The following is an 11034-nucleotide window of genomic DNA, read 5'->3' as shown; positions in this document are numbered from 1 at the left end:
CAGTTAAACTGCAGCACGCCACAATTTGAGCCTTTCCTGCGCGTTACATTCCCCGTGCTAGACTCCCGCCCACGCCGCCTAGCTCTCTCCACATCTCCCCCCTGCCTCTTCTCCCCTCTGTTTTTCCTCTGCTTACCGTCAGAAGTCCTTCCACTCTCTCGACATCAATGAGTGGGCTTTATTTACTTGTTGTTGCTTCCTTTTTAAGTCTGCGTACGCCTTACTATTGACGCTATTCTCCACCCACGTCCAGTTTATGTGCTGCTTCTGTTCCTGCCGTCCCGCGTCAAGAAGAGGATAATAATATTCATCATGTCACCCATGCGCAGATGCGTGTGTGAGTGTCTGCCTTTGCAATGATGAATTGCATTTACATCTGAATATACACACTCAAACGAGTGCCACTTGTCTCCCTGAAACGGCTCACATTTTTATTCGCTTGTGTTGGTGTTGAGGGAGGGAAAGTTGAGGGAAGCAACTCTTTTACGCCGCCGCGACAGTTTAGACTGGCTGCACCGGCTCTTTGTTTCTTCGCTCGCGGAGCAGCGCTAGGTGTTCCTGCTCTGCTCGGTCGCGCAAAGTGGGCCAAATTGTTTTCTGGAGGCACAGCATAGGCAAGTCAATGATAAGAATAAGGCTTCCCACCAGAAACAACAGATACAGCCAAAACTTTGCTCCAGACATCAAAACGAAAACCTGCCAGTAGAGCGACGAGTCGCCGATGTGGGTAAAGGAGGAGTACGCAAGGAGGAAACAAACCACGACGACGGCGGAAAGAGCCATCCCCACACCCTGCAGAGGTTGCCAATACCGCACCTGCAAAGCTAAGCGGCCCAGCACGACTGACACCAGCATGAACAGGCACATGGTGCCCGCCATACTTCCGGAAATGTCCGCGTGAAGGCTGAAGTTGTTGTTCGTCATTGACGGGTATAGCACGTAAAATACGGTGCATGCGTGAAACGCAGACTCGAAGAGCCACCGCAGGAACACAGAGCAGTTAAAATACAGCCCGTGCGAGAGGGTGGTGAAAAGGCCGGGGCGAGAAAGTAACGCTGCAGAGGGGAGGTCCTTGTCAAAGATACCCATGAAGAACGGCGGAATGCTGGTCATCATAACATTGTAAAACGTCAGCAGCCAGCCGTCAAAGAGCGTGAGCCCTGAGAAGCCACAGTAAAAGCTAAAAATAAACTGAATGAAAGCCAACACGAAGTTTTTGTAGAAACTCACCACAATGCAGCTCGCATTACGGACAAGACAATACCGCCCATGAACAGCACAAAGTCTACGAAGGTTTCTGAACCGGGGAATAGCGTAGTCCGCGGCGAGGGCTGCTTGTGCCCCCTCAAGGCCAATAATACCGATGCCGAGACGCGCCTCTTGAAGCATGGACACATCATTTGCGCCATCGCCCACGGCCAGGGCTGTCTGACCCGTTGATTTTTGAAACATGCGTACAATTTCGGCCTTCTGCAACGGCGTGAGTCGACAACATACAGCCGAACTAAGACTCATCGAAAGCTTTAGAAACAACGAGTAGTAGTGCTTCATCACCACATTAAGAGATGCACCATCAATCACGAGTGTACACCGGACACCCTCTTTTTTTGCGCGTTCTAGGTGTACCTCCGCTTCACGTAAATCAGCCCCAAGTTTTTCCACCGCTTCCGGGTGTTTGGGGTCAATTGGGCCCACGTCAACGTGCACAACATAGTCCCTCCTTGGATCACATAGCGAGGTTGTGGCGGCAATCGTCACTGCCGTCTCCCGCTTGTCGCCAGTGAGCATCCATATCACGACACCTGCGTCAAGAAAGAATGAGATGGTTTCAGGCACTTCTTCTTGCAACTTGTCTTCAATAGCGGTGGCACCGAGCAGTCGAAGTTTCTGTTCGATCTCGCCGCATACTTTGTCGACGGCCGCAGCGCGGCCCACAAGCAGTTTTCCGGCTTCCAAAAAGCGTGCGTTCCACTCCCCAAATTCCCTCGGGGTGAGATCGCGCGTGGCGACAAGAAGCGTACGTAGTCCGTATTCCGCCATCTCGGAGAGCGTGTGCGACAAGCCACGCTTATACTCCTGAACCGCCGCGTCATCCACGGTCCGGCAGGTTACGGAACTATCAGCCCCTTTTGTTAAGAGTATAATTCGTTCCCCATTGCGCTCCTGCAGAATAATACTCATCATTTTTCTTTCAGGTGTGAACTCCAGTGTGGCAAGGATGTCATACACCTTGGTCTTTGACTCTACCTCCACCGTCATGGAGCGGGCGGTGCGTTCCCGCAGGCGAAAACCGTGCTCTGCGGCAGCAGTGACAAGTGCCACTTCGTCAGGCGAACTCCCCTCATACACCACCCCAAGAGGGTGGTGTGTGTCTGGAAACGGCTGAATCGTGTGACAAAGGGCCAACGCAAGAAAATACTCCTCCGCAGCAGCACATGTTGAACTTTCTCGTTTCAGCAACTTGACTAGACCTTCAACGTCGTCCGCATGAATCGTATTACCCATAATATCACCCATCTTGAACTTCATCACGTTCTCTGTCAGCGTACCTGTTTTATCGGTAAAAATATAACGCACCATTGCAAGTTGTTCGTTCAGGTTAGATGTGTTAGGCTTACATCGGCGCCATCTTCCGTTGACGATCTCCATCATATGGGAGTCGCGCCGCATCCAGTAGGCCTGAATAACCTTACATAGCTCGATGGTAACGAACAGGGAAATGGGTATAAAGTAGCTCAGCAATACAAAGTAGGTGAGGTAGTTGAGAAACCACTGGGCGGCAGCCCCGTGCTCCTCCAGGTACCACCGAATATACCAGTGTTTGCCGTGTCCCTTGTTCCACCACACCGAAAGCGAGCAAAGCAAGATAAGAAAGACGTTTTGCAGTACGAATACGATGGCGATAAGAATATTCAGTTTCGAGTCCAAATCGGAGGACTTTGATGTCCTTTTCCTTAAATTGCGGAACATCTTCGTGTCTACGCCGGCGTAGACAACAAATCCCCAGAGCCAATCCGCCTTGCGAAGGACGGAGCCGCGGTACAAAAATTGGTTCAGATCGACAGCGTAGTCCTCCCCGTTGAGGTCAATCCGGCCAGTCCACGACAAAAGCCCGGGATCAGGGGGCACAGTGTGGAGTGTGAGTTGCGCCGCATTCAGGGTTTCGGGGGAGCAAAGTGATCGTGTCACCTCGATCGACTTACGACCCTTTAGGCTTGTCTCACCATCTAAGTTGCACGTATCAATGAACACCTGCCCTTCCTCTGAGTGGGAGGACAAGAATAATAAATCAGCACGTAATTCATCTCCATTGTGCACCCGCACGACATCCCCTGCACGCAGGTGTCTGCTCGGAACTTTTACCACCTCTCCATTCACAAGAACCTCCACCTCAACAGAGTTGGCCTTATTGTCTGCTCTGTGGCGCTTGACCTCCTCCACTCCCTCCTTGATCATCGCCACCCCAACAACAAAGACAAGTGGGGTGACGGCGGTTGCAGGGTTTACGGGAGAAACACCAGGGATGAGGGCTAGAATCATGCAAATCAAAAAATAAAAATTGCTGATTCTTCTAAACTGCAGGAGTAACCCAAGTGGAATGAATGTCCAGGGTGTGTATTCTGTCGTCTTGACAAAGTTGTCGGGGTAACCGTAGGGGGCATTCGCTTCGCGATTGTTCATATGCACAACGACGCCTGCCTCTTGATCTTCTTCCTCCTCCTCGCGTTTGCAGCCGCAGCACCACGCACAGCTCTTCACTTTCTCACACAACATAGTTTGCTACCTTGACGGCAAAAAAAAAAAACAGCAACAAAGGAGGCCAGCCGTTTGGAAGTAATTATATATGTGTAGACGCGCCTGCCTGCGTGTGGGCGATAGTCTTCCCAAGGCCGTTGTGCCCAAACTCACAAGCGCTATTTATTCCCTTCTTCCTAGCTTCTTTTTCTTGTTTTTTATTTATTTATTTATTTTTTCCTTTTTCCTTTTTGAGCCCTCTCAGACGCCACCCTACCGGCGTCAAAGAGATGATGTACGCGTGAAGCACGAAAAAAGTTCTTGTTTGCTTTGGTGGGCGTTCCTCGCTTTTGCGGCTCCCTGTGCCTCCAACACTTGCGGAGGGGAAAACAGGAGGGGCGCTACGGGAGAAGTCCATTGTGCAAGAGAAAGAAGCCGAAGAATAAGCACCAAAAAAGAAAAAAGAACAAATAGAAATTAACACGAGCAAAAGAATCACCGCACGCATATGTCACGCGTCCGATAGCCGTCGTTTAAAAAACGCACGGAAAGGAGAGGGAGGCGAGTCATGACTTGGTGCGGCAAGTTGAGGTATGTGGGGAAGCCGCTCACATCCAGAAAACTTCACTCCAGAGCCGTTGCGTGGGCTGGCAGCATCATCACCGCAATGTTACCCTTTTGGTCCTTCAGCGCGATACGACCGCGTCCTCCCATGAAATCCTGCAGCAGGGCCAGGGCCGCCGCTGGGGTGAGTGGCTCCAGCCCACGCCGCTCATACAAGGCCACAACATCCGCGGCAGTCTCCAATGTCAGTGGCCTTTCGCCCACGCCGGCCCCGGTGTCGTGGGAGTCGTTACGTCCCTCCCTACGATGACTCCCGCCGTCACCGTCCTCGTCACCGCGCCGGCGCTTTCTCGTGACCTGTGATGATAACAGCTCTGGCAAGAGAGGAGGCAAACACCTTGACGCGTTTTCCCGACACGACTCCAGCGCAGCAGTCAATTGGGCTTCTGTTCCGAAAGCTACAGCCGTGACACCGTCGCCGAGCTCGCAGCGGGCCACGACCCCATCAAGGGCGTCCACCGCTGAGGAAGAAACCGTTGCGCACATGGAGTGTGCGTAGTGTGCGAGCTGCGGCGGCAACGCCTGAGGGGACAAACTGTCATGCTCCCCGGCCTCAACACGACTGGCACGTCTCACGTGAATCGGCACTTCATGGAGCGTCGGCGGTGGCCCCTCGCCCACTCGTCGAAGTGCATCGGTTACCGCCGCCTCATTATCGAAGTGGACGTAGGCGTGTCCCTTGTGTGTCCCGCTTTGTGATCCCTGCAGCAGTTGAATATGCACGGCTTCAGGAAAAAGCGTTGCAAGAAACTCCCCCGTCTCCTTCGCGGGGACACTCTTTGGAAGCTTCGACAGAAACAGCTTGAACATCTTCAAGCACAATGAGTGAAGCAACTACACTCCCTCGTCTCTTCAAGAAGAGCGAAAGGAAAAAAGGCATCACCAAGCTGATAATAATAATAATAATAATGGGGCTTAGAGGCCCTCCATAACGGGCCCCCACCCCCAAAGAAGCAGGCCACCACCGCAAAACAGCGAGTGAGAAGGGGATGAAGACAGAAAGAGAGTGGGGGAAAATATATATAAGAAAAACTATCTTGTTATTGACGTTTTTGGTTTTGTTGCTTGCGATGGGCGCGGTCGCCTGAGAAAGCAAAATGCATTCCCGTTAAATAAAAATGGTTTGTGTTACACCGACCCACCCATTACAGGCCTCCCATTTTATCGCCTGCTCCCCTACCTTTTCTTTTCCCGGTCGACGGTGCTGGTTTGCGTGGGATTTTGCTGGCCGAGTCACTTTAGCCCAAGTCTCATGAGAATCACTTCGTTTTGCGCCTCGATGCGGCTGCTCTGGAGCTGCAAGCGCTGCAAATCGGCCAAAATAACGTTGACAGACGCGGTGGAGACGTCACTGCAGGCGACGCTGCCCGCGCTGTCTGGTCGCCGCGGCTGGCGGGATTGCATCCGCGCGTACAGGCGACTCACCGTGTAAAACATCTCCCCCACCGTCTCTGAATCAATGGTGTTTGCGACGTCTGCAGATTCCTCTTGGCCTTGCTGCTCGTACGCCTCAGCGAGATCCCTCAGCGCGTCGCGCAGCTCGCAGGAACGAGCTCTCACCGAACTCGATGAGTTGGACGCCACAGAGAGCGCCGCCTTTGATGGGGCAACACCCAAATTCAAGGGGTCGTGGTGTAACTCCTTCCGCAGTTCCTCATTCTCAATGGAGTCAACGTTCACAACGTCATCCTCAGGTGTTACGCTTGGGCTTAACGATGGCTGCCCCTTTCGTGCCGGACTTCGCACCACGTACGTCGGGGCATCGGTAAATGTCACCTTCTCCCGCTCCCTTACGAGGAGATCGGCAGCAATTGACGGGGTCAGGGCCGCCTCGCTCTCCGCAACGGTGTGCAAGTTAAAATTCATTACAGAATCCAGAGAAGTAAGGGCTGAGACCTCCACCACAGACGTGGAGACGCCCACGTCGGGACCTTCCGTGGCGCTCACCACCTGCGGCAACTCCGTTGGTGCGCGGTCCGACTCCCACTTCCGCAGCAAGGGGAGCTGTTGGCTGGTCGACGCCGATGGCAGCTGAAGTATGCTGTCCCCGCGCGCCAGAATCAAAACCCCACTGGAGCTTGTCGTTGTTGCTGTGCTTCGTCGCGGAGCTGCAGAGGTCACGGAGCTCGCTCGCTTTTGACCTCCTTCACGCTCCTTGTGCGTGCGTCGGGTGGTTTCGTAGAAACCGTGAAGGTCCCGAAAGCGGGACTGCAGCTCGTTGTTTGTCGGCCCATCGCATGAATGCGAACGCCTATTGCCTCCACGCTCAAGCTGCTGTCGCGGCACCCCTTTGACGTCACTTGCGGCCCCCGTCACGAGGCTTCCAAGTCGGTGCACAAAAAAGAGACCCCTCGAGTCACACAACACCAAGGAGCTCCCGTCGGCGGTAAAGCCGAGAGAAATGATAGTGGCAGACCCAAGGTTACTCGCCTCCCGCTGGAGCGAGAGGTGCGCCACCGGCCGTAGGTCCTTGAGAGACACAATAGAGAGCTTCCCCCCGCTGCGCAGAGCGAAAACATCACCTGCTGGAGAGGGAACCGCCTCCTCCAGCCCGGGTGCCTGCAGAGGTTCGCCGATACACTGCATTGTACTGGGGTCCAACACCACACAGCGATGACGATGGGCCAGCAACAGTGTGTTGCCTGCGACGACGAAAGAGATGATGTCGTCCGCGAAGCTGGCATTTTCCCCAGTCTGGAGGTTGACGACGAGGTGCGTTGACGCAGCATACAAAGCGCCTTTCACGGACACCAACTGTGTCGGCGGCGCCTTCAACCCGGTCAAGCGCGTTGAGCGCAGCCCTTGCAGGGCAAACTCACCTCTGCCACGCCACTGCCCACTGAAGTAGAATAAACTGCCGTCCAAGGAAAGACACGCCAACTGGGTCTCCTCATGAACGACCAGGCTCGTTAGCGGCTCAGCGACGCCGAGGCGGCAAAGTTCACGCTCCAGGTCGGGCGCAATCGCAACAATTTCATAGGCCGCAGAGTCGTAGGCCAGTAACACACCCAAGCTGGGATTGTAGACGACGCAATTACTTTCAAGCGCCATGCTTGTGTTCTTCCAAAATCTCGTGTCGTACAGGCGCAAGCGCCGCGGGGACCACAAACAAAGCGCATCTGTGGCTAATGGAATCCAGCGTAGCGGGGCCTCCTCTGGCAAGACCGGAGTGTACTGATAGACGTGATGAAACGCCAGCTTGGATGCCCCGCTCGTGGGCCTGACGACACGGTATCGCGACACGCCTCCTCCACTGAAAAAGAAAACGACTCGATCCTCCCCACACACGGCAGCCCCGGTGCAGAGTGAGTCCACCAGTCGCGCGGGAAACGACGAGCTTACAGCGGCGGGGGACGCATGTTGCTTGAGCTTGCCGCGGAACTCCCACTTGTCAAGGGAAAAAAAGCGGACCATCGGCCCACAGACTATGATGTCGTCCGCCATACGATACGCGGCGGTAGCGGGACATACTTTGCAGTCCATCCACTTTACGGGTGCCCCGCTGCGGCAGTCAAACGACACCAAAAATCCCACGGCCGTTAGCACCGTCAAAAGGTCCTCGGCCCCTCTGGGCGGGACCACAGCAACAAACTCCACGTCCCGCAACTCATTCACGGCGCTGCATGACTTGCTCAAAACCGTGAAGCCCCTGCCCCCGCCTTCCTCACCCTTTGTGTTTTCCCTGCCGCCACTTTTACCGCGGTGCCCATTCGTCGCACCCGCCGCACCCTCGCCGGGTGGTTGTACCGTCCACAGCGTAATCTCCCGCTGTGTGCAGGAGGCAAAGCCAAAGGTGCCTGGTAACGGCACAACGGTATCCAGAGCGTCCGCACACCCGCGCCACAGCAGCAACCGTGCTTGCACGTCCCACAGCGAGAGCCTAAAACGTTCCTTCGCCAACTCCTGAGAGCCGCAAGAAGTCACAACCACGTCGGACCCCTTTTCGTGACCGTCGATAAAGCAAGCTACAAAAACGTTTTCTCCTGTGAGGCGCGTTGGTAGTCGCGTGGTTGTGTTACTAAGAATGGGGTTCGACGCCGTGGTTAAGTACAAGCCATGATGCGCAGTTCCAATGCAGAGCAGATCTTTGCTTTGGTGCAACGCAACCACGGACAAGACCTCCCCGGACTCCAGTGAGACGATCCGCATCGCACCAGCAAAGTCCTCTGCACGCGATGAGTGTCGTTCCCTACTGTCGTCCAGCAGACTACACACAACCACCATGTCGCTGGCGCAGCCATACGCCAGCCACCTGCCATTGCCACCCACAGACACCATCGAGGGCGACCGGACGGCGTGGCCGCTGACCACTGAGGCCTGCTCCATCGCTGCACCCTTGTCCTTCTCTCTGTCGCCTTCCTCTCCTCCCAGAAGCCAAAGCAATGGAGAGGCGCCCTTCAGCCCAGGAGGTGGCACACATGATATTGGGACGCAAAAAAAAAGCAGGTAAGAAGCAGCGGCAAAGGCGAAACAAAACAGTGGCGGAGAAATAAGTATGGAGAAATCGCCAACAACACACGCGCACACGCGCGAAAAAAAAAACGACAAAAGAGTAACGACAGGGGATCACAGTATTTGCCGCATTTCTTCCGCAATAGGGTCCCCGGAGCGAAGAAAAAGCTCAAATGCATGCTGTGCACTGTACAAGTTGCGCTTGTGAAGCTCCACACTGACGCTAGGGTCTGTCGACACAAGTAGCACATAGGTACAGTTTGTAAAGGGGTGAAGCAACGCGGTGAAGTCCCCCGTGGTAATCTGGAAGCCATCCAAACTCGTCGCATTGTTCATGCAACTTAACTTGAAATGTTTCACCGTCTCACTTACTTCTGTCGTTCGAAACTCGCATTTGGGCGTGCCAAGCGCACCGCCGTTCGTCTCGGGGTAGCAGGTGTCGTTGTTGGCACAGTTGCTGGTGTTGGTGCTGGCGGCATTGCCTTCGAATTTATCATCGGCATCCTTGCGGCTAACATGCGTCAGGCAAAGAAACGTGCTGCGCTCGTACAGAGCCACCTCCATCGCATTGCAGCTGTGGAGCAGCTTCTTCATTTCTCGCATGAGGACGTCTCTGTGGGGTATGAGGGAGCGCACAACACTGCTGTATGCCAAATACAGCGAGTCTGACCAGATGCTCGTGGCGAAGAACTGGATGTTGCATGCGGCATCGTCCGCCTCGAGTCGCGAGAGGATTTCTGCCTTCCTCGAGTCAAAAATTGTCTCGCGAAATTCCTTGGCGATGAGGTCCATCTTGTGCAGCAACACAAAGATCTTCGCATGTGGACTGTATTGTCGAATGTAGTGCATGGCAGACTGAAAGTACTCCAGCATCTCCGGCCGACTCCAATCGGTTGACATCCCCCCATATGTGTCCTCGTTCTCGCGGCTCATGCTATTGATGTCAAATACGAAGAGCATCACACTGACGCTGCGGAAGATGTACTCCTTCTGGCGGTTCAAGTACTCCGCCACGTAACGGTGCTGCCCACCGCAGTCCCAGAGGTTGAGGTAGAGGTTGTTAAACATGCGCACTTGGCTCTGGTCTAGCGAGATGGAGATGCCCAGCCGAAGCGCGTCACGCGGCAAATAATTGTCGAATATAATACTTCGCATGCACGTTTTCCCTGCCCCACCGGGGCCCATAAGTAGCAGCTTCTGGATCTGGTCCTGCATGGTGACCTGTCGACATCCGTGGTCCAATGCAACGTAATGTGTCGTCAAGAAGCAACAAACAACAGAAAGAAAATGGGGGAAAAAAAATAAATAAATAAAAAGGAGCGAGAGGGGGGGGGAAAGAAGAGGGATGGGCAAGGCAAAAGCATGAATCGTCGCAGCCACGGCGGTGACTGCCACCACCACCACCACCAGCAGCACAATACCCCTCGTTTAGTTGTTCTTTGCTTAAAACGCACTGGGCTTCGAAAAGACTCGATACCGCACACACCAGCTCCTCCCCTTCTCCGTGTGGCGCCTTCTATTTGCGCGCGCACACACACAACAAGGCGGCAATCTCCTACTCCCACAACCTCCCCGCTCTCTTCGTCATGAAAAGATGAGGACGATCAAGATGGCATTTTATTCCCACCTCCAGCCACACCAAAAAAAAAAAACAAGTGCCACAAAGGCGCTTGGGCGTGGCGACATTTTACCCCTCCTCCTCCTCCCTCATCCTCCCTCTGTATCCCCTCTTATCGGTATTATTATTCACAGTATACATAAAACCACCTTCAACATTATTTTTCCACGGCAGAAGAAAGTCTTCAAACAAAGAGTAACTGTACACGTACTATACATATATAAACACACTCGAAAACAATCAAAACAAGGCAAAGAAGGGTGAAGGAACAAAAAGGAGCCTCAAGAATCAAACAATTTTCCGCGCATGAAACCTGGAAAAGCTGCACCGCCCTTGTAACGCTACAGCCACACAGCCCCCCACCCCCGCGGGGTGGCGGAGAAGGCAAAAACGGGATAAACGGCAAGAAAGAAGGGAAACAAATTTGCCTTTCCCTCGGCAGATGCAATACAATTCCCAGCACAAACAAAGCCAAAACAGAGTCAAAGGCAAGAATAGGGGCAAGTAAGAAAAGCGCATCGGTCCTCACAGGCCGATCTCTATCTGCGAAGCCGAAATCGTCACGCACATTTCGCGCTTCCTTTTTTACCCCATAGTTTTTCCTC

General features: G+C 53.9%; 4 protein-coding genes across 4 annotated transcripts, besides 6 other annotated features; all 4 read right to left on the bottom strand.

The window, feature by feature from the left end:
- Nucleotides 1–501: 501 nt before the first annotated feature.
- On the bottom strand, nt 502–3774 carry Tco025E_04338 (phospholipid-transporting ATPase 1-like protein; the record flags this gene model as incomplete). The annotated part of the gene is made up of 1 exon (XM_029371250.1): nt 502–3774. One exon carries the CDS (start codon nt 3772–3774, stop codon nt 502–504), a length of 3273 nt encoding a protein of 1090 aa, XP_029228610.1.
- Nucleotides 3775–3921: 147 nt separating this feature from the next.
- Nucleotides 3922–3937: a sequence feature (A-rich).
- Nucleotides 3938–3974: a microsatellite.
- Nucleotides 3975–3988: a sequence feature (A-rich).
- Nucleotides 3989–4359: 371 nt separating this feature from the next.
- Tco025E_04337 (uncharacterized protein) lies at nt 4360–5169 on the bottom strand (the record flags this gene model as incomplete). The annotated part of the gene is made up of 1 exon (XM_029371249.1): nt 4360–5169. One exon carries the CDS (start codon nt 5167–5169, stop codon nt 4360–4362), a length of 810 nt encoding a protein of 269 aa, XP_029228609.1.
- An 80-nt stretch (nt 5170–5249) lies between these two features.
- Nucleotides 5250–5269: a microsatellite.
- Nucleotides 5270–5592: 323 nt separating this feature from the next.
- Nucleotides 5593–8685, bottom strand: Tco025E_04336 (uncharacterized protein; the record flags this gene model as incomplete). Its single annotated transcript, XM_029371248.1, has 1 exon — nt 5593–8685. One exon carries the CDS (start codon nt 8683–8685, stop codon nt 5593–5595), a length of 3093 nt encoding a protein of 1030 aa, XP_029228608.1.
- A 240-nt stretch (nt 8686–8925) lies between these two features.
- On the bottom strand, nt 8926–10026 carry Tco025E_04335 (ras-family member, GTP-binding protein; the record flags this gene model as incomplete). The annotated part of the gene is made up of 1 exon (XM_029371247.1): nt 8926–10026. The coding sequence occupies one exon, from the start codon at nt 10024–10026 to the stop codon at nt 8926–8928; it is 1101 nt and encodes a 366-aa protein (XP_029228607.1).
- A 176-nt stretch (nt 10027–10202) lies between these two features.
- Nucleotides 10203–10227: a microsatellite.
- A 276-nt stretch (nt 10228–10503) lies between these two features.
- Nucleotides 10504–10527: a microsatellite.
- Nucleotides 10528–11034: the final 507 nt, after the last annotated feature.

Source organism: Trypanosoma conorhini (genome assembly GCF_003719485.1).
Source record: "Trypanosoma conorhini strain 025E chromosome Unknown Tco_14.4_contig_00218, whole genome shotgun sequence".
Taxonomy (NCBI): Eukaryota; Euglenozoa; class Kinetoplastea; order Trypanosomatida; family Trypanosomatidae; genus Trypanosoma; species Trypanosoma conorhini.
This window is presented reverse-complemented; position numbering and strand designations above follow the sequence as displayed.